Here is a 23,005-nt window from a genome sequence, read left to right on the forward strand (position 1 = left end):
AGAATAATGCATTGGTGTCCGTTAGATACCATTTATCTCACAACGAGTTGTTTTAAAATGTATCTAACGAGCGAAAGCGAGTTTAATACCTTTTTAAACAACGAGTTTTAACGGCCACTAATGTATTATTCTCTATTTAAATTAAATGAAAATATAGAAATCGTTGGGGGCTCTGGACAAATTCCTCTTACACACCCCGCACCCCCGTTTTCTCCCACACTTCACATAATCTTGGATCCGTTAAAAGATATTTTAAAAGAGGAATCAAAGCGGCGCGTGTTTGTGAGAAACGTTAAAGATCGCTTGCCTCCAACATGCTGGAATTCTCACACTTGTTGAGTACTTCCGTCAGTTTCCTTTGATGTGTAGCGATATATTGCTGTGTTAATATATATATCTACTGGTAGATCACTTAGCCAGATGAGAGGTTTATCGGTTATATGCATAAAACAGGTGTTGCCGTATTTCCCTTACTGTTGGCGTGCATCTCGTAGACTAATAATTGAACATATAATGTGGTTATAAAACATTAATAATAGACTGCGTATGGAGCTTTCGGACAGAAAAAAGACCTTCAACGCCAAAATAATTAAGTTTTATATACATAGAATGACTACACACAATCTGGTAAATGTAGCATGTGCCCGTTAAAATACTTACTTACTTAATTAACGTTTATACCTTTTTCATGTTTAATATGCATTTCATTTCACCACCACCACCACCACCACCACCACCATCATCATCATCATCATCATAATCATCATCAAGTCCGTCAACAATATCATCATCATAATCACCACCACCACCACCTCCATCATCATCATCAGGTCCGTCATCATTATCATCATCATAATCACCACCACCACCACCTCCATCATCATCATCAGGTCCGTCATCATTATCATCATCATAATACCACCACCACCACCACCTCCATCATCATCATCAGGTCCATCATCATTATCATCATCATCACTATCGTCTTCATTAATATTATCTTTATCATTATCGGTAATGTCACCATCATTGCTATAATAGAAACAGCAACAACTGTAGCAGCATCAGCAGCACTAGTGGTAACAGCAGCAACAGTAGCAGCGAGATATAGCCCAGTGGTCGTTTTGGGTTTCACCCCCGTCGGTCGGCCCATTGGGCTATTTCTCGTTCCAGCTAGTGTACCAAGGCTGGTATATCAAAGGCCGTGGTATGTGCTATCCTGTCTGTGGGATGGTGTATATAAAAAATCCCTTGCTACAAATGGGACAAATGTAGCGACTTTCCTCGCTAAGACTATATGTCAAACGTATCAAATGTTTGACATCCAATAGCCGATGAAAATCAAATCAATGTGCTCTAGTGGTGTCGTTAAACAAAGCAAACTTTGTTTGGTAGCAATAGCAATAGTAGTAGTAGATGTTGTTCTTGTTGATAATACCATTATTGCTACAATAGTATTAGTATCAGCAACTGCTGCGGCAGCCGTACTAATAGTAGTAGTAGTAGTATCTTTGTTGTCGTTATCATTGTCATTTTTAGGTTTTATCATAATTTATATTATTGTTATGATCTGTTTTACTGAATAAACTGTTATTTATTTTCAGTTCAAAATGGCACTGGGCTGCCATGTTTTATCTGTGATCTTGGTAGTGATGGTTGGAAGAGGGCAAGCTCAGGATGGTAAGTTTAGCATACTGTCAGTTAATATTATAATGATGACCGTGTAATGGTTGCATAAGTAAACTCAGGATGGTAACTTTAAAATACTGTCATTTAATATTATAATAATGACCGTGTAATGATTACAAAGGGTAAGGTCAGGATGGTAACTTTAAAATACTGTCATTTAATATTATAATAATTAACGTGTAATGATTACAAAGGGTAAACACAGGATGGTAACTTTAAAATACTGTCATTTAATATTATAATAATTAACGTGTAATAGTATATTGTTATTTTTACGATGCTGGATAAAGATGAAACAGACACATAGGTTGAAGAGTGCCATAGATGGACGTTTGATCTCATAACTGTCTGACCATAATTAACATTATTAGTTATTTGTCAACCAAAGTCATCACCATAGCAGCGCCGAATCCATTTTGATATGAAGATCAGAACTGATGGGAGACCGTGATTTCTCCAGCAATAACTATATATTTAGGAAACAGAATGATGACTGGAAACATGGTTACTGACAAACAATATTGCGTTTTGGAACGGAACTACTTTTATACTAGTCATCATCAGCAAAGGAAAGTACTAGGGTCTCACCACACAGTTCACTTCCGGGTAAGAGTTCATTCATCACGGTCCACTATAGTTTCTTAATTGTGACACATGTTGTTGTTCACATATTCACTTCTAGGAATTGGGGAAGAATTAATTCAATATGTATGTTTAATGGTAAACCTTCTGGCTGTATTTTGCCCATGTTTTGTAATATTGTGCATTGACGTTTTTGGACATGGGTGTATAGCGCAAGAGACAACCGGAGTGAATCAGTTAATGAACCACCTGTTCGGACCGGTATTACAGCCAGATGCGGTTATATAAGAAAGAAACAAATGAGACGGAAATGTTCACAATTGTGGAGTGAAAATAAATTCTTATATAATGTATGTTCGCAAGGGTGTATGTTGTTAGTGCCAACGAGAACCCGTTCTATTGGCAATCTTCATTTGAAGTTGGGCAATTTAACATGGGTTTCAATACCAGATAACATATGTGTAGTGAGACCTAGGCTACAGCTGTGAAATAAAATGGTTCTTTTCATTCATACATCATTGCTGCATATAAAAACCCTGGTTACTGTCTTAGTGCATAGGCTTTATGCTGCTCTGGTTATAGCCGATATGTTAAGACAGTAACCAGTTATTGTCTATATATTAATTCTTGGGGATACAATATCTTCAGAGCTGGGAGCGAGGCAGCGCCCCCTTGAGTCCTACGCTTCCGACGCATATGTTTGAGAAACCATTAACGAATTCAAAATAACATCTTTGCACAAGGCTATCAAAAGTCGTCAAGTATTGCATGGCTCACTGTCACAAAGTACAGAGAGAAATGTGTAGTATTTGTCAACAAAAATCACCCCGGTGGTTTTGGAATTGCCAGAATTAAAAAACCCCACAAAAAACCACACGAAAAAACACCGAAAAACCCCCCACAAAAAAACCCAACAACATTCCAAGCACAGTGATGACGTCATCCGTTTCACACACCCAGTAATTGATATGCTCTTTCTAGGCCTTAAAAAAAAATCGACCGATAATTTATCTGGCCATCTTGACCTAAGCGGAGATGCCAAGAAAAACGTATCATATTCAATCTATTTCCTGTAATTGGAAGGCAAATGTTTTCAAAACTAACAGTGCAAAATTACGATGAGTCAGTGCCTGGTGTTTAATTCCGCACATCGTTTACCTAGCGTTCTAATCATTTCAAAACAGATGCCAAATCAACTCGCGCTGGATAGTTTCAAGGCGACCAGCCTGAGTTTGTTGCCAGTAATATAAATAGTCAATTAGACTATAGCCACTCAAATGTAATAAGTGTAATAATACCACTATAAAGTTTGGAATACAGAGCACGATACCAATTCATTCTTTGAAGATTCCATGACTAATTCATTTTAAATTGTATTTCGCGGTTGAACGAGAGACAGAAACTGATACGTGCGAAATTAATATGGCAGTCTGAATGACACGAATGTTTCGTAATCAAAATGTTATCTTTATACAAGATACCGGCCTCGGTGGCGTCGTGGCAGGTCGTCAGTCTACAGGCTGGTAGGTACTGGGTTCGCATCCCAGTCGAGGCATGGGATTTTTAATCCAGATACCAACTCCAGACCCTGAGTGAGTGCTCCGCAAGACTCAATGGGTAGGTGTAAACCACTTGCACCGACCAGTGATCCATAACTGGTTCAACAAAGGCCATGGTTTGTGCTATCCTGCCTGTGGGAAGCGCAAATAAAAGATCCCTTGCTGCCAATCGGAAGAGTAGCCCATGTAGTGGCGACAGCGGGTTCCTCTCAAAATCTGTGTGGTCCTTAACTATATGTCTGACGCCATATAACCGTAAATAAAATGTGTTGAGTGCGTCGTTAAATAAAACACTTCTTGCTTTCTCTATACAAGGCAAAGTTGAAAGGGCATTTTTTTTAAAGTCGTGACTGCCTCATAACTCGGTATCAGGTCACGCTACAGTTGATTCTTAATAACAGCCCGTTACATACGTCTTGCATGGCCTGTACGAGGACTGCCACTTCTAAAATTGATTTAATAAATAAAAACGTGCACATAACAAAGATCAGTTGAATATATATATATATATATGAATAGAAAGTCCTTCTATGTTGCTGGCACCTCTCCTCTAAAGTAGCAAAGGGGCTTGAGATAATATATTTTATATAAAGAAAAAGTCAGAAGACTCCTTTAAAAGTCATATATCCCTCTTTAATTCAAATTTTCGCCTGTTCAGGCTTCATCAGGGAAATCTGTCAACAAAAATAAAAATACGCACATAAAATCACTAACAAAAACAGTTAAAGCTGTAACTAAAATTAAGATAAAAGTTGCAGAACAAACTACTGGTCAAAGTTTAAAAGTATGGTAACACTATGACTGAGGTAAAACGAAGTGTGGGTAGGGGGATTAAAATAATAATTAAGGGTAAATAAAACAAAATAAAAATGAACGAATGAATGCATAAATGGATAAACCAATAGCAAAACCAATCTGAATACATGAAAGGAATTACCCGGATAATTTACAAGTAATAAAGACGCGATCGATCTAGGATCAATTCCCGTCAGTGGGCCCATTGGGCTATTTCTCGTTCCAGCTAGTGCTCCACAACTGGTGTAACAAAGGCTGTGGTATGTACTATCCTGTCTGTGTGATGATGCATATAAAAGATCCCTTTCTGCTAATCGAATAGAGTAGCCCATGAAGTGGCGACAGCGGGTTTCGTCTCTCTATATCTGTGTGGTCGTTAATCATATTTCTGACGCCATACAACGGTAAATAAAATGTGTTGAGTGCGTCGTTAAATAAAATGTTTCCTTCCTTCCTATTTTGCCGAATATCCATTCGACTCTGCACTGTGCAGAGATACCGTCTTGATCGTGGATAACGGTTTTGCGTTCAGTTTTATTAATTTTAAAAAGCTACATTATATTAGCTGAAAACATTTTACAGTAGGAACAAACTCAGGACAGTCAAAAATTATTGTCAGGTTTACAAGAGACGCTCAAAGAAGGCATTTTCCTAATCGTTGCTGAGAACATCATGCGTTATTTTTGATTGCACATGAGTTGTTTAAACACGTACGTGTGTTAAAAATTTCAAGACATACGAATGGCTGCTTCCAGGTGATGACCAGGTTACCAGTGCCAATGAAAAACAACACGGTGGAAATAGATTACACTGTGTCGTATTGTTAACATGACAATCATATGTCTGTGATGCGTAAGTTAGCTACAAGTGCAACGGCTGTAAATAACTTTTAGTCGGAAAACATGTTAAAATTTGCTTAAAGGAAGGGACAATTAAGGCATTTGGCCTGGTATGCATATTCAGCGATATATAAAGAAAGAAATGTTTTATTCACTCAACACTCAACACATTTTATTTACGATCATATGGCGTCATATAGTTAAGGACCACACATATTTTGAGAGGAAACCCGCTGTCGCCACATGGGCTACTCTTTCCGATTAGCAGCGCTTCCCACAGGCAGGGTAGCACAAACCATGCCTCGACTGGGATCTGAACCCAGTACCTACCAGCCTGTAGACCAATGGCCTAACCACGACGCCACCGAGGCCGGTCTCGTTCCAACCAGTGCACCACAACTGGTCATAGGCCGTAGAATGTGCTTTCCTGTCTATGGGAAAGAGCATGTAAAAGAGGCCGGTCGGCGATATATAATGCACATTATTGCTTAACATCAACAAGTATAATCGTATTGTAAATTAATAAAACGGTTAAATGTGACGGCTGTTATATATAATGGGTGCGGCCATTTTGTACCATCTCAGTGAATACGCCCTCTGGCGAGCTGGTGGTTATGTAATACCTAACGTGTCACGGTAGGAATTAGTCTTCGAACTGAAAAACCCAAGACATACCTGATTTTTGCGGATGCATCGCAATGTTCTCTAATAATATACATCCCAGTAAGCCGACAACAAGTATATATTATTTTTCAATACAAAATAAACCACCAGTGTTAAAATAACTGTATTATGTTTTGTACATAAATTAACCTACGTACTGAAATAATAATCGGAGTGTTTTCTTGGTTAATTGGTCTTTTCTTTTCGTGGCCTGTACCTGTGGTTCCTGATTGGCAAGTGTATATTTAGACGGTCCCCAGACACTGTGTCTAGACACACTAAAAAGACGTGCCTCTTTTATTAAGATCACAGGGTATTGTTTGATAGCCGTCCTGCTTTATTACTGTAAGTAATTCTATAAAACCCTTTATTAAGTAGGCTTTCCCAACTAAAATCACAAAACTAACCAATTACGTAGTCCCAAAGAAAAGAAAATTATCACTTGGGTATCGTGAGTGGTCGTTTTTGCCCGAACGTACCCTACCTATAGGCCTAATAATATATTTTTTTCCTTTGTTTTTTTTTTTAAAGAGAAAAATACAATAACTCCATTTCGTTCTATTAATGCAAATTGAAATATATTTAGTTAAATAGTTTATTATACTATCAAGTCATTTATGTTGTTTTACAAGTCAGGCTGATGAAAGCGAAGCGCCTTGTCGTAAATTAGAGCGTTTGTTTACACTGCTTAGAGGAGTTGGACGGAGCTGACGTCACTTCGCCCCAAGCTATACCACTCGACGTCACAAAAACGAAACAAAATGGCTGCCCCCAGTTAGCAGGAATAATCATGGTTTCTAAAATTACGCGTTTTTCATCTGTTAAAGTATCAGTATGTGTTGGTGGTCCTGGTATGCATCTTTCCAACACACACGGCTCTTATTTGAGTTTACCCTCCCTTTAAAACCTGGTTTTTGAGGATATGTAAGAAATAAAAAAGAAAGAAAGAAAGAAATGTTTTATTTAACGACGCACTCAACACATTTTATTTACGGTTATATGGCGTCAGACATATGGTTAAGGACCACACAGATTTTGAGAGGAAACCCGCTGTCGCCACTACATGAGCTACTCTTTTCGATTAGCAGCAAGGGATCTTTTATTTGCGCTTCCCACAGGCAGGATAGCACAAACCATGGCCTTTGTTGAACCAGTTATGGATCACTGGTCGGTGCAAGTGGTTTGCGGAGCACTCACTCAAGGTTTGGAGTCGGTATCTGGATTAAAAATCCCATGTCTCGACTGGGATCCGAACCCAATACCTGCCAGCCTGTAGACCGATGGCCTACCACGACGCCACCGAGGCCGGTATGTAAGAAAAAGAATTATACATTCTTGTCCGTTAGATAATATTTATCTCACAACGCGTCGTTTAAAAATGTATCATTTTAAAACAACGCGTTGTGAGTTCAATCGTATCTAACGGACACGAATGTATTATTCTCTATATACACTCATGTTTCAAACCCGTTAGTGTTGGGAATCGGTTGGACTCCCATCATCGGTGATCAACCGAGTGCAAGTGCGAATAAATTTCGAGCATGTCTGTCCCGGGGCCTGTGTCTGGATAGCCAGGGGCTTGTCCCGGGACAGAAAAAAATTAAGGGGACAATTTTGAAATTTACATCAAAAAATTAAATACTGGGCCTTTAAAATTTTGATGCGCATCTCTAATTAATATAATTAATTAAATAAAATCTACTCATTAAATTTGGTCGCTAGATTAGATTAACTTTCGATTACACAATCGGTTAGAAATATATTGACAGAATAAGAATTAGATTTAACAGAAAATACATCTACTGTCGTCTTCGGGAAGGACGTAGTCCAGTTGTAAAGTGCTCGCTTGATGCGCAGTCTGTCTGGGATCGATCCCATTCGGTTGGGCTATATCTCTCTCCAGCCAGTGAACCACGACTTGTATATTAAAGGCCGTGGTATGTGTTATCATGTCTGTTGGATGGTGCATGTAAAAGCTCCCCTGATGCTAATCGAAAAGAGTAGCCTATGAAGTGGCGACAGCAGGTTTCCTCACTCAATATCTGTGTGGTCCTCAACCATATAACGGTAAATAAAATATGTTGAGTGCATCGTTAAATAAAATATTTCCTTCCTATTGTCGTCTTTACCAGGATAGACGTTACAAATGGCTAATCGTTCCTATAATAATAACTTGTTTCTGATGCACACGCGAAAACTAACTCCACACCCAACGTGTTTACATTAAATCCATCATCTAAACTGGAGAAACAATTAAATTAATATTTCCCCACAGAATCGATTATGGGTTTTTTTATAAGCGATCATGACATCGGTAGAGTCAAATCGATCAATTTTTTAAATTATAATCGATCATGGGAACATCTTTTAAGTCTGTAGTCCTGAGAATACCTCAAGTATCCGGGCATTCCCGTCTCGGACAGTAGTTAGTAGTTAAAGAGAGAAGTCCAACTTTACACTTACATTTTACAAAACAGTATAATAAAATATGGGCAAGCAAAATAAAACTATCATCTTTTAAAGGATATTTATATTCAAACCAAGAACTTAGCACTTGGGAGTAAAATGATCAATAACTATGAAAGACAAGATATTTTCTTAACTCTTCACCAGTTGTCTCCCTTCCCCTTTAGTACTGATTATACCTTATGGCGAAAATTTAGTATAGTCCAGTTACTGCTTTAACTAAAAACATATAAATTAATACATTTATATTTTCTCTTATTTCAGATTTTTTTCCCGAGGGGCCAATGCCAACGCCAGGTAGGGTGATCATGGTATTATTCACGAAAATCCTTCACTATAGAAACATTTACTTAAAAATTCGAGTCCCCTCCATTGATTCGGAATGCAATTGACAGTCTATGACGTTAACCAGTCTTTCACACTGGTTTTGTATTATATTGCTGAATAGGGAGGGGTTTGTTTTTCGTTCTGATGGCTGTTTAAGAAAGGTTTCCGTTTGGCACAGTTATCCGTTCAGGAAGATTCGACTGTATTGATAAGACGGAAGACGAAATTGAAAATTTTAGAAAGATCTTAGAGACGACAGTTATGTCACTTCTGTGTGTTGGAAAGAGAAAGGGACAGGGGAATAAAGAGACAAAGACATAAAGAAACTGAGAAAGAGACACCGAGACAGACACAGACACGTAGCCCAGTGGTAAAGCGCCCCCTTGATGCGCGGTCGATCTAGAATCGATCCCCGTTGGTGGACCCACTGGGCTATTTCTCGTTATAGCCAGTGCACCACGACTGGTATATCAAAGGACGTAGTGTGTGCTATCCTGTCTGTTGCATCAGACATAAAAAATATCCCTTGCTACTAATGGAAAAAGATGTAACGGTTGCCCCTTCAATATGTGTTGCACCCACCCCCACCCCAGCCCGAGTACTCTGACTGTAAGAGAGCTAGACGGACATTTGGAAGGTGTAATGAAAACGTATAACCTTCCAAATGCCCGTCTAGCTCTCCAACAGTCTGAGTACTCTGGCTAACCCACACCCCCACTATAAAATCCTGGCTAAGCCAGTGTGATTAATAAATGAATGTGTTCTAGTCGTGTCGTTAAACAATACAAACTTGAACGTTGTTCTTTTTTCTACTTTCAGACTGTGGTTCACAGGAAATAGATTTGCTCATACTGTTAGACTCTTCTGAAAAACAGGTCGAGTTCGAGGCTCTGCGCCAGTACGCCGCCGACGTCGTGGAATTCAGCAGCGTTGACTCCGGCGCCGTGCGCGTCGGCTTCGTGTCGTACAGCGCCGAGGTGAACACAATATTCCACCTCGACCAGTACCGGACGATCAGCCGAATCCAGAGTGAGATTCTCCGAGCTCCTTTCCGGCCGGGGAGACGAAACACTGCCGGAATTCTCCGAATGGTCACGAGGATGTTCCAGCAGGGACGGGACTCAGCTCCGGACATCGTGTTGCTGCTGACGACGGGACGTTCGCAGATGAACGCGGCGGATATAGCGGGTATCGCGCGGGAGATCAAGGAGAGCGGGGTTCAGATTTTTGCCACGGGGGTGAACGTGGACAGTGAGGCGGAACTGGACATGGTCGTCAGTCGTCCATTGGAGGAGGCGAAGATCGTGGTGAACGACATCGCTGACCTGTCGTACATGGCAGACGTGACCTTTTCACAGATCTGTGCACGTACGGAAATACACCATACTGCTTTAATTAATTAATTCAATCAGGCGCGGATTCAGGCGTGGCCTCCCTATTTTTGGTCAAACAATATATATTACAGAATACACCAAAAATGCAAACTTACATGACGATCTGTCAAGGACCTTTAAATTCTATTTTCAAAAATAGGAATGGCTTTTGGGGCCCCTCTATTAAAAAATCCTGGATCCGCGCCTGGCAATAATTCAAAACGTTCGCTTGAACTGCAGGGTTTTAAGTTCAAACGCCCTTGATGGAATCATTGGCCTTTTTTCTCGTTATAGCAGTTACGGAGGATCCAGGATTCTGTAACGGAGAGGGATGAGCGGTGGGGAGGGGGGGGGGGGGGGGAGATATTACAAAAAATCATAAAAAAGGTCAAGTTTGATTTTGCCGAAGGCAAATGTCTCGCGCTCCCAAAGGGAACGATATTCAGTTGGGAGAGCCATGATAATTTAGTGTTGTATATTGTGAATAATTAATTAAAACAAAACCCATTAAAAATGGCAGTTCGAACGGCCGGGGGATCACCCCCCCCCCCCCCCCCCCCCCCCCCCCCCGTGAATCAGCCAGTGTCAGACGACTGGTATATCATCAAAGGATGACCTATTTCCTGAAGACTACCAAAACTATCAATATTTGACATCAATAACGACTATTTCAATGAATATGTTCTACTGGTGTTTTTAAACAAAATACATTTTAATTTCATTTGTTCGTCCATTCATACGTGTACTAAAGTTCAGTCATCCATCCATCCATCCATCCATTGATCCATCCATCCATCCATCCATTGATCCATCCATCCATCCATCCATTCATTAGTTCATTCATGCATTCATTGTTTTTTTCTGTTCCTCTGTTTATAGGCGCCCAGAGTTTGAAGCATAACAAGCTCAGAAGTAAGTGATTTCTTAATTTTGGGAAGCTAATCATATTTAACACACCAGGGGCCTAGTTCATTAAACTCTCGCAACTTTGCGACCTCGCAGTGCAATGCTAAAAGACTTGCAAAGAGGATGCTTTGTTGTCTAGCAGAGTCTAAGAGACCTTTGTGAATTAGGCCCCTGATTCTTATGGAAAATCGATATAATCCTGTAAAACATATTACAACTAAATCATCTTGCATTCTGTATCAATTTTAAATTTTATATATATATATATATATATATATATATATATATATATATATATATATATATATATGTATGTATATGTATATATACATATATATATATATATATATATATATATATATATATATATATATATATATATATATATATATATATATATATATAGATATATATATATATATATATATATATATATATATATACATTATAGTGTATTATATGTATCCAGAACAGCGTACCCGACCTTCACAAGACCGTGACCTTGTTTTTTTGCTGGACTTCTTTGACAAAATATCACGTGATATTATTATTATTATTATTTATTGTTACAGATTATAATCGACTATTATTATTATTATTATCGATTATTATTATTATTATTATTATTATTATTCAGGTTCACAAGACCTTGACCTTGTCTTTCTGCTGCACTTCTCTGACAAAATGTCACGTGACAACCACCGGCGCGTGCTGTCGTTCATGAAGAACGTGGTGCAGGCGGCGGACGTTGACTCAGGGTCGGTGCGGGTGGGCGCCGCTATCTACGAGGGTCGGTCGTTTGCGCTTTTCAACCTGAACCAGTACGGTACGAAACAAGACCTGCTCAACGGCATAGACAAGATCTCCTTCACCTACAGGTAGACTGGCGGTCCGGTGATCGGTTATAATCGATAATCGGTTGGGTACAAGGGATTTTTATCGATTGTATTGGGGGAAAAAATCAGAGCCACGTTCCACGAAGCGATCTTAGCGCCAAGATCACCTTAAGTTCATAACTACCTTATGCAGTTAAGGTGATCTTAGCGCTAAGATCGATTAGTGGAACGGGGCCCAGGATTGTTAATTGTGTAGGATGATGGATTCTAATTGAAAATTGATCGATTAGGTTCTAGAGCGAAGTGATAATCGATTATAACATTGTGTAATCTATTTCCATGGACATCATTGTATCAGTGATGTTCCGATTATGAATTGTAATTTTCAAATTGATCGGTTGACTTGTGATAATCAATTTTATGAATTCCATAATCGGTTGTCAAAGAAAACCCCCAACAATTAATTCACTCTAGAATCTGAATGATGAAATATATCAGAAACATAGTTGGCGGTTGTCTTGATTTCCATACGAACGTAAAGAAAAGCCGATATTGAACAGGTGTTAAAGGTAAAATTAGCGAAGCGGGCAGGAAAAGCTATCCCAGAGAACAAGACAATACGTACATTATCATAATAGCAAAAATCCATCAATTTAATATATACTGTAGATTAGATAACTACTTTAACATGCTCATATGCCACTAGGGTTTCGAACATGCCCATCCAGAGTCCGACCTCCGATAGGATCGGTGGCCTGACTCGGGATGGGGAGAGGGGGAGGATAGAGTTGAAAATGGGCAGAATTTTTAAAAAAGCAAATATAAAAAAATCCAGTAATCAATAGTTTAACAGCGGATTTGCATGTGCGCTGTAGGCCTAGGATGTCCCACCACTTGTAGTGTTGATACCCCAACCAAAAACCTGTACAAAACTGACCTGTTAATTCTGTTGTAAACAAATGCATTCGTTTAATGAAATCGGTGTGTTTTGTAGTTTTAGAGTTTCATTGATGTTTAAAGGTGCTATATAACAATTACATATCTGCGACTTCCCACAAGAAGTATTCATTAACTTTTCCTTTGAAATGTAAACTAATTGTACCCATAAAAATAGATATGAAAATAGCAAAGTGTGGCATTTGCAACTGTTATGTAGCGCTTCTACTTTAATATTATGCTGATATTATGTTTTCATTATTACTTGTTTAGATTGTTTAGTAATTAATTTTACCCGAGACTCCTTGGAGTTATTAGGTATATAATGACATTCATTCGATTGGTGAAAACAGATTATACCCAATAAGCGATTATCTTTTAACCGATTTCCACTACCACATGCAGGTCGTCTTCCGTGAACGCCGCGTCTGGGTTCGACACCGTCAGGCGCCAGATGTTCACCGCCGACGCTGGCGACAGAGCCGACGTGCCCAACGCCGTGATCGTCGTCACTGACGCCAACGCCAACATCGACGTGTCTCGCACCATCCAAGCAGCCGAGGATCTACGTAACGACGGCGCCTTCGTGTACAGGTGAGTTCAAACTGCGACTTGAATTTTAAAAAGGGCGGGACGTAGCTTAGTGGTTCAGCACTCGCCTGGTGCGCGGTCAGTCTAGGAACAAATTACCAAATGTCTGGATTACCAAACTTACCGCTGGTCACTATACACGTGAATGTCTCAGAAACAACCCAAGCATTAGCTGTGATGCCATATATATAATACTGCAAACTCCAACTTCCACCCCCCCCCCCACCCCACACTCAAAAAAAAGAAGTAAATAAAAGAAAAAAGAAAGAAAAAGAAAAAGAAACAACAACAACAACAACAACAACTAACGACAAAACCAACAAAACAAAACCAGAATCAAAATCAAAAAAAAAAAAAAACGAACAAAAAAAAAAAGAAGCAAAACAGAAGATGACGTTTGAGCATGTGATAATGTCTTTATGTGTTTCGGTTGTGTTGTCAGTGTTGGAATAAACCTTGATTCGCCAGACGAGTTGGAAGCAATGGCGTCTGAACTGAACTTCTACGACATCGAGAACTTTGACGAGTTGTCTAATGTTCGTGAAGACTTGGTGGAGCAGATCGCTAGTCGTAAGTTATCATATGTCTGGCACTCGTGTAATAAATGTAATATCTATCACATACTCGTGTAATAAATGTCATATCTATTACACACTCATGTAATTAATGTAATATGTCATACATTAGTATAGTAAATGTAATATTTGTCACACGCTCGTATAGTAAATGAAATATATGTCTCACACTAGTGTAGTAAAATGATCTGAGTAAATGTAATATATATCACACACTATTGTAGAAAATGTAATATCTGTCACACAATCGTATAGTAAATGTCCTATCATTCACTCGTATAGAATATGTTCTATATACAATGTGTGTGTGTGTATCACTAACTCGTGTAGTAAATGTCATATCTACCACCAACCCGTGTATATCACTAACTCGTGTAGTAAATGTCATATCTACCACCAACCCATGTAGTAAATTCCATATCTTTCACCTCACTCAAGTACCAAATGTCATATATATCTCTTACTCTTGTAGTAAATAACACGTCTATCACACACTCGAGTAGTAAATATAACATCTGTCAGGTATTCCAGTAGTAAAGATGATTTATATTACATACTTTTGTACTAAATGTCATACCTCACTATAAATCTCACGTAGTAAATGTCATATCTCACTATCACATCCTCATGTAGTACATATACTATTTTATAATCAAACACCTGTGCTGTAAATGTAACATTTCACTACCACACACTTATATAATAAATATAATATCTCACTATCCCAAACTAATGTAGTAAATGTAGTGTTTATTACACACTCGTGAAGTAAATCTCAGTGTCACACACAGGTGTGATAAATATAATATCTTACTATTACACACCATCGAAAAACATTAGAATGACAAGATGAATATGATGAGCATAATTATTCATATTCTACGCAAGGAAATGCAAGTGGATTGTAATTTTGATACTTAAGCTGTATTGGCTAACGAGTACACTATAACAGATGCATACGCAACGAAATTAATGACTAACTCTTAACTAATTTTGTTAAGTATATTTTGTTTTATTGTTGTTTATTTTATTTTCAGTTCGTGGTAAATCTAAAACAAATTCTAACGGACCAGGTAAGACTAATTAATTTTAACTATAATATCTTGAATAGTGACCCATTGCTCCAACGTGTATAATTAAAACTGATATCTTTATACATTATTTGTTTTCAGAGCAGCGTGTGTTGTTACTTATTTTGAACGTTAGTTTTTCAAGAACGTTCTACGTTGTACTTCAGGAGTTTAGTTTTTTTAAATTGTTGTATCTTTGTGTAGCAGCGGATTTGCATGTGCGCTGTAGGCCTAGGATGTCCCACCACTTGTAGTGTTGATACCATAACCAAAAACCTGTACAAAACTGACCTGTTAATTCTCTGTTGTAAACAAATGCATTCGTTTAATGAAATCGATGTGTTTTGTAGTTTTAGAGTTTCATTGATGTTTAAAGGTGCTATATAACAATTACATATCTGCGACTTCCCACAAGAAGTATTCATTAACTTTTCCTTTGAAATGTAAACTAAATATACCCATAAAAATAGATATGAAAATAGCAAAAGTATGGCATTTGCAACTGTTATGTAGCGATTCTACTTTAATATTATGCTGATATTATGTTTTCATTATTATTTGTTTAGATTGTTTAGTAATTAATTTACCCGAGACTCCTTGGAGTTATTAGGTATATAATGACATTCATTCGTTGGTATAGCAAGTTAAAAATATATTTTACTTTGGACCATTACATGGACTTAGGCTTCTACTCCGCGTGTCATGTGGGGGCAAATGATGCCATAATCGTATTACCTTTTTGAGTTAGAAATAATACCAGTCCATTTTATATACCACCTTTTACTTTAAGTTCGTGTACGTCTGTGCTGGGAACAAATTCTGACTTCACAAGACACCGCCACATGACAGAAGTTTAATAAGAAAACAATTCTTTACTGTGTGATATTTCACAGACAAACGACTGATATAAAAGCTAACGTCATTGTTCAACACAAACATGTAACGTGATTGGCCAACGAAAACATGATATGTGATTGGTCAAAAGAAACATTAAACACAATTGTTCAACAGAGACATATAACGTCATTGTTCAAAATAAATAGGTAACACGATTGGTCAACACAAACATGTAACTTGATTGGTCAATGGAAACATGATATGTGATTGGTCAAAAGAAACAGTAAACATAATCGTTCAACAGACACATATAACGTCATTGTTCAAAAACAAATAGGTAACATGACTGGTCAAAACAAATATGCATTGTGATCGGTTGGTCAAAAGATGGTAGTTATTATAGGCGCTGAACAATCAGAAACAACTGATATTGTCCACGAATATCAAAAACAGTTACATTTTACAATAATTTGACAACAGAAAGCGGGCTATCTTTAGACAGTGTCGGTGTTAGTCTCGATGGCGTGCTTGAACCTTAATTGGATACACGCACGAAAATAGCCATAAATGAATGAAGATCGTAAGAGTCACAAGAATATAAGGTTTTGACCTATGTTAAAGTGATGTTAATAATTTCACATACAAAACTTGGAAAAAGAAGGAATTTAAATAATCGTATGTAAAGAATTACAAAACAATCGAGTTATGTTTCCTGCGGCAACAGCCAGGAATGTGTGTGGGTGGTGATCGTTTAGAGAGTAGCGGGCATCAAACAATATGATTATAACAAAACCCAAAACCCCCAACAAAACACCCCCAAATCTTCCCTCTGCTCACGCCATAAATGGAAAGTGATATGCATTGTTGAGGTAGCATTGAGCATCTGGTTGACAAGGCTCGAAGATAAGAGGGGCGAGGAAGAAAAAAAAAAGCCTCTCAAAATACACCATTATTGGCTATTTAAACGCGCTTCCATTTCGTGTCATGTATATGTCCCGAATGAAATAATTTTCAATTGTCACGAGCTTTAGTCATTGACAATGAAAACTATTTCCCGTGGGACATAAACGTGATACGAAATGGTAGCCAGTTTAATATCCTATTTATTACCCATATACTATTTTAATTTATATCACTAAACTTGTTGACTGATGTTCCGGTAAGGTTATGGTGCATCCATCGATGACGTCTTCGTATGACGTCGCGGTAATACGTCCCGCTTGATGTTCTAGTGGGATGTAACACTTTGATATGACCTAAGATATTTGTAATAATTAGTTTCCCAAGCTGTTGTTTTAGATACATTCGGAAGAAGAGATAAATATAAATCGTAAGCTTTCATACGTATTTATCTAACGGTTTCTGCATTGCTGTGTAAAAAAGTTGCACTTTAAGTCCCATAAGCAGTCTACTTGTAGAAATGTATCTCAATTTCTAACATTTGTTCGAAATTAAAATTTAAGAAGCATTGATTACTTCACACCCCACACAACGAAGTTCGAGCCTTGCGTTTGTCGTTTTTCAGAAATGCAAAGTGACACGCGCCCCCCATCTAACACACTGACATGTGAGTTTCTACTCTTTTCTTATTCACATATACATTTGGCGCGAAAATAAAATACATCATTATCATCATCATTACCATCATCATTATCATTACCATCATCATTATCATCATCATCATCATTCATAAAGGGTTTTAAGTCAATCGTTTCCAAAATAGAATGCACTACATCCTGATCCTGCAGAGATCGTTTGCATCGACCGATTATAGTGACCGATTTTGGTGACCGATTGTAGTGACCTTTTATAAACGTTTATAACCGTTTATAAGCAGTCATATTACTGGCAGTTTATTGCCTGTCACTTGACATATCTGACAGGAATCGTTTCTTATGACTAGATGTTATTTTCTTTCTCTGGTTAATTTCAATTAATAAAAAAAAATTGTATATACATGTATATATATTATGATTGCAAATCTATTGATACAATTTACGCAATATTTATACCACATCTTGGAAAACACTGCATAACTGGCAAAAATTGAAACATAATATTCATCAAATGTATAATTTCCTTTGTTTGCTTTAAAGCTGTCAATACAATTTAAAAATATTGTATACCACAATAAATTAGAGTTCACAAATAACTAGCATCAGTACCTAAAGGGAGATAACTGTTAAATACAAGACTAAGTACAATTATTTACCGTCTATATATATTTTTATATAACATGAGTTGTTATACCACTTTTATTAATATCTGAATCAGTAGGCCTATGGATGCTGATGCAACTTTGCGCGTCTGGGGGCTGTATATCCTGAAAAAGTATTTATCTGTTTTCAATCGATATGAAAGAAACAGAAATATAGCTTTTCTCAGCCAAAGTTCTAGAATTCACTTTGACTATATATTTGTATGCATCTTCTGATACCTATCCTGCTTTTCCACATACTAGTATATGTTTCTGCCTTCTGTACATCTAGATTCCACAAAAGGCATATTTTAATCTTTTAATGGATATTAATGAACATTCTTTTTATACGTGTTCCAATAGCTTGAGAGTCTGTGCTGCTATTTGCTTTCCTATAGTTTGTATTTGGTTGCTTTTGAAAATAAAGACACCTCCTTAAAAATGAAACCACAAAAAAACCCCAGCAACAACAAAACTACAGCAAAATCAACAAAATATTCGCGCACACAAAACCCAACCTAAACCACAACAATATAAATAATCATAAATTCATGTTTACGGTGACCATTATCACTAAAAAAAAAAAAAAAAAAAAAAAAAAAAAAAAAAATAACTGAGGAAAACTGCCAACATTACTTCTACTGCATTTTTCTGTTCTTCTGTCTAACTATTTCCTGTTTCGCATGAATCTTTTTCAGCGAGAAAACAAGCCGACATTGTCATAGTATTTCAAGCTTCTCAGGCAATCAAGCCAAAATTCTTCAAGCGAACGTTAGTGCCATTTTTCAGTAGTCTGGTATCGGCTGCGGACGTAGACACTGGCGCTTTCCGGTTCGCGTTGGTCAACTACGCGAACAAACCACGTCTCCAGTTCGGCTTATCTCGGTACACGAATAAGGCCGAACTCCTGGGCGCTATCAAAAAACTCAAACCCAAACTACGATCGAACAAGGCAAACGCTGGCGAGGCGCTCAAATTCGTGAGGACGAAAATACTCACAGAAGAGCAAGGAGACAGGCCTGACGCTCCCAATGTTGTTTTGTTGGTCTCGGATTCAAAAGATAGCTTCAATAGAGAAAAGTTCTTCCGAGAAGCAAGAGTGCTAAAAGACACTGGAGCTAAAATTTACTCCATTTCCTTGGCAACCGCCAATGAGAACGAACTTCGGTCTGTGGCAAGTGAACCAGTGGATTTGTATTATACACGCTTTAGTGATACGACAGCCAATCAAATTGCCGCACGTATTCGAGATCGGGATTGTAAGTGGGAAACAAAATTATTATTATTATTATCATCATATGAATATATTTCACATAAACGTTAAAATAAAACAAAAATTAAAATCCAAAAACTGACTTAGGAAAAATGTCAAACCTTCACACGTATAAATGTACAGAATTATTAAGGGGCAGAAGAGCGATTTGATTAAATATATCCACACGGTTTGTCTCAATTTATACAACAACAAAATCTTGTGAAACATAGAATGTCCTGTACATAAATAGTATACTTATTAGTAATTGTAAACTACAGCTATGGACAGAAAACTACCCCCAAAAACGACAACAAAAATCCTCATTAATAATAATAATAATAATAAAAAAACAAAAAAAAGAGAGAAAAAAAGGAGCGTAAAACACTAAGAAGTCATCTATTGTTTAACTGCTACATTTTGTTTTTGGGTCTGCCCCATATTTTCAAACTGATACGGCTATTTAATTAATATTATCTTTCAAAACGAAAATAAATATTGTATTTCTCATAGCACTTGGGTCTACAGGAAGTTCGATGGTAAAACCGGAAGAACCTAGAAAACCAGCAACCGTGTCTTCCACCGGAGAAGGTCAGGGTCATATAACTATTTCATCAAAGCACGGATGAATGAACTACACGTGTACTTGTCATGGAGACACGATATACCATAGCACGTGGGATATAACATGCACTGCGGCAGGAGAGTGTGTAACATATATAATGTTAACACATGTAATATTAGTATATTATAACACGTATGCAGAGTTGTGCAACACGGCATTAAGTAACATGTATCATGTTAATACATGTGATATAACACGTTTGTAACATAATATATCATGTGGAATGTAACGTGTCACACGATATTGTGTAACATATATATCATGTTCACACATTAACAGTAATACATATGTAACATGATGTGTAACACGTGGAATACATGTTACGCGATATTGTGTAAAACATATCATGTTAAGAGATAATATAACACGTACGTAACATGATATGTAACGTGTGGAATGTAACATGTATTGGCTACTGACGACAAGAGATGGTCAAGGAAACTTGTAACAGAATTGACATAATATTATTATATAACATGCACGGTTTGAGAACACATATAGCACATGTTGATGAATGCAGTGAATGGATAAGCGAAATATAGCGCCTATGGAATGTTGGAACTCACCTGGTATCTGGAACTAACATACATTTAATGTATGTTGACCACAAAAAAGTCAGATATGCAAAATATCACTATAATACATGTTAAGTATGCAAAGATAACATCACTTTGTTATATGTTGACTGTTAAATCGGATATGAAGAATTAACCTGTAACATATACTGTGTATAATATGCTGGCTTCAAGTGATGATAATGAGGATATATAATAATATATACCGAGAGATGGAAACATATAAAACAGAATGTGTGTCAAAGAAAAATAAATGGAACAATAACCCATACAGCAGAGGACAGAAACACATTAAAAAACGTTATATACATTTATGTAGCAAAACATAAAAGGGTGCTGAACGAAGCCCAGTGGGAAAGCGCTCGCCTGATGCGCGGTCGGTCTAAGATCGATCTCCGTCATTGGCCCATTGGGCTATTTCTCGTTTCAGCTAGTGCACCATGCATATGAGTGGTATATCAAAGGCTGTTGTATGTACTATCCTGTTTGTGGGATGTGCATATAAAAACATCCCTTGCTACTAATGGAAAAATGTAGCGGGTTTCCTCTCTAAGACTATTTGTCAAAAGTATCAAATGTTTGACATCCACTAGCAGAATAGTAATAAATCAATGTGCTTTAGTGGTGTCGTTAAACAAAACAAACTTTTAAAACACAAAAAGTAAATGATTTGGGCGTCTGGTTAATCGATGGACACGATATCTCAACAAAAGTCATTTCAGTGTCGGTTGGGACAGGATACAAGTCACACGTGCTATCACATTGATGAATCTATAGCATGCACGCTAATCATGAATGAACAAAACACGGAATGCATATTTAATATATTTCATATACTCCTATATTAATTAACTATACGGCACGGATACACGTGCAATAATTAATTATATCACACATGTATGTAGGTACATGTATATATTGCATGTTAGAGTAATATAATTCAAAAGCAACTATAGTTAACGACTGTAGCCTGGTGTTAATGTATCGGAAAGCATGCTACCATATTCTGTAGATGCAGTGATCCAACACAACAGAATGTCATTTATTTTGCAGATGCTGGTGTAATAAAATATTTATTCACTAAGTGTGTGTTTACTATTTACTTTTCTCATTTTATTTTATAGGAATTGCGAAATTTACGTGCACGCTATTTTTGTGTTTGTTTGTTTTTATTTCAGTATAGTTTGTGTATTAAGGGACCATCCTGAATTTGATTGCAAACTTGTTTATTGCATTGAATATATAAAGACTATTTGTTACCAGAGTGTGTGTCGGTGTTATCAGCATGATCTAAGCTAATGGTCAGTAAATGTATTTCAACATACTCCCATTATACTGTTAAAAAAATCCTTGATGTCTTTATGTGTGACCGACAGTTCCGGTAAAATTAACAAGAATAATGAACAATAGCACTCATTTTGTATCGAAAGAAAGAAATGATTTATTTAACGACGCACTCGACACATTTTATTTACGGTTATATATATATATATATATTTTTTAATCCGGATCTAAAATAAAATGTCACGTAAAACTCAGAAAATAAATTATGTAATACTTTGAATTACATGTGACTGGTTCATTTTATTTCAAGTGGCTATGTATTTCTGTTTATATTCCTCCTTCAGTTAGGAACTCCATCATAGTTGTTAAAAAAAACCTTTAGAGTCCAGACTCAATCTTTAATGACGTCACCCACATACAATTTGTATGTCGTTGTTATGACATTACTGTATCAGACTCTGTTAGAGTCTTGAGTCTAGACTCTAAAGCTTTATAAGCATCAGGTCTGGTATCTGAATCATTATAATATTTGTACTACCTGGCCCATATTAGTTTATGCTAGGCTTAGCCATGGAATAAAACCGATATTTCAGTGTGTTAGTTATAGCTACTCGATGTCTGTGGCAATAACTTAAATATTGCCCTGAACATATTGGCCTTGTTGCTGTGTGTACCTGTTTTGTTTTACGCTTTCGCTGTTTTTCTCTTTCAGAAACTGTCAGTGAACAAGCTACCAGTCTTTCTTTAGACAGTAAGTATTAAATATATTCATTTGAAAATTGAAGCAATTATATTATAATGATGGTCATTTCTGCTGTTGATGCTGATAATGATGACTCATAATAATCGTTACCATTATTATCGTCATCAGTATGATGTAGTTGATGTGGATTTCTTCTCTGACATTTTATAGTGCCAGAAAAATGGTTAAAGTTTGCACGAAAGTTGGTGTGTTAATTAGCTAGCAAAATGTATTCTGAAAAACATATCTGCATTAACTTGATTCAAGGAGCTTCCGTCTGCTACTG

General features: G+C 37.1%; 1 protein-coding gene across 1 annotated transcript in view; it reads left to right on the top strand.

Moving 5' to 3' along the window:
* The first annotated feature begins 1,610 nt into the window (after positions 1 to 1,610).
* Positions 1,611 to 23,005, top strand: part of LOC121387240 — a 159,672-nt gene continuing 138,277 nt past the window's right edge. The window contains exons 1-10 of the mRNA XM_041518265.1: positions 1,611 to 1,680; positions 8,858 to 8,890; positions 9,740 to 10,288; positions 11,173 to 11,205; positions 11,837 to 12,077; positions 13,377 to 13,565; positions 14,005 to 14,190; positions 18,911 to 19,500; positions 20,007 to 20,084; positions 22,690 to 22,728. Of these exons, the coding sequence (XP_041374199.1) occupies positions 1,611 to 1,680; positions 8,858 to 8,890; positions 9,740 to 10,288; positions 11,173 to 11,205; positions 11,837 to 12,077; positions 13,377 to 13,565; positions 14,005 to 14,190; positions 18,911 to 19,500; positions 20,007 to 20,084; positions 22,690 to 22,728 (2,008 nt within the window). The remainder of the gene's footprint in view (positions 1,681 to 8,857; positions 8,891 to 9,739; positions 10,289 to 11,172; positions 11,206 to 11,836; positions 12,078 to 13,376; positions 13,566 to 14,004; positions 14,191 to 18,910; positions 19,501 to 20,006; positions 20,085 to 22,689; positions 22,729 to 23,005) is intronic.

The sequence above is a fragment of the Gigantopelta aegis genome, chromosome 13 (assembly GCF_016097555.1).
Source record: "Gigantopelta aegis isolate Gae_Host chromosome 13, Gae_host_genome, whole genome shotgun sequence".
NCBI classification, from domain to species: Eukaryota; Metazoa; Mollusca; class Gastropoda; order Neomphalida; family Peltospiridae; genus Gigantopelta; species Gigantopelta aegis.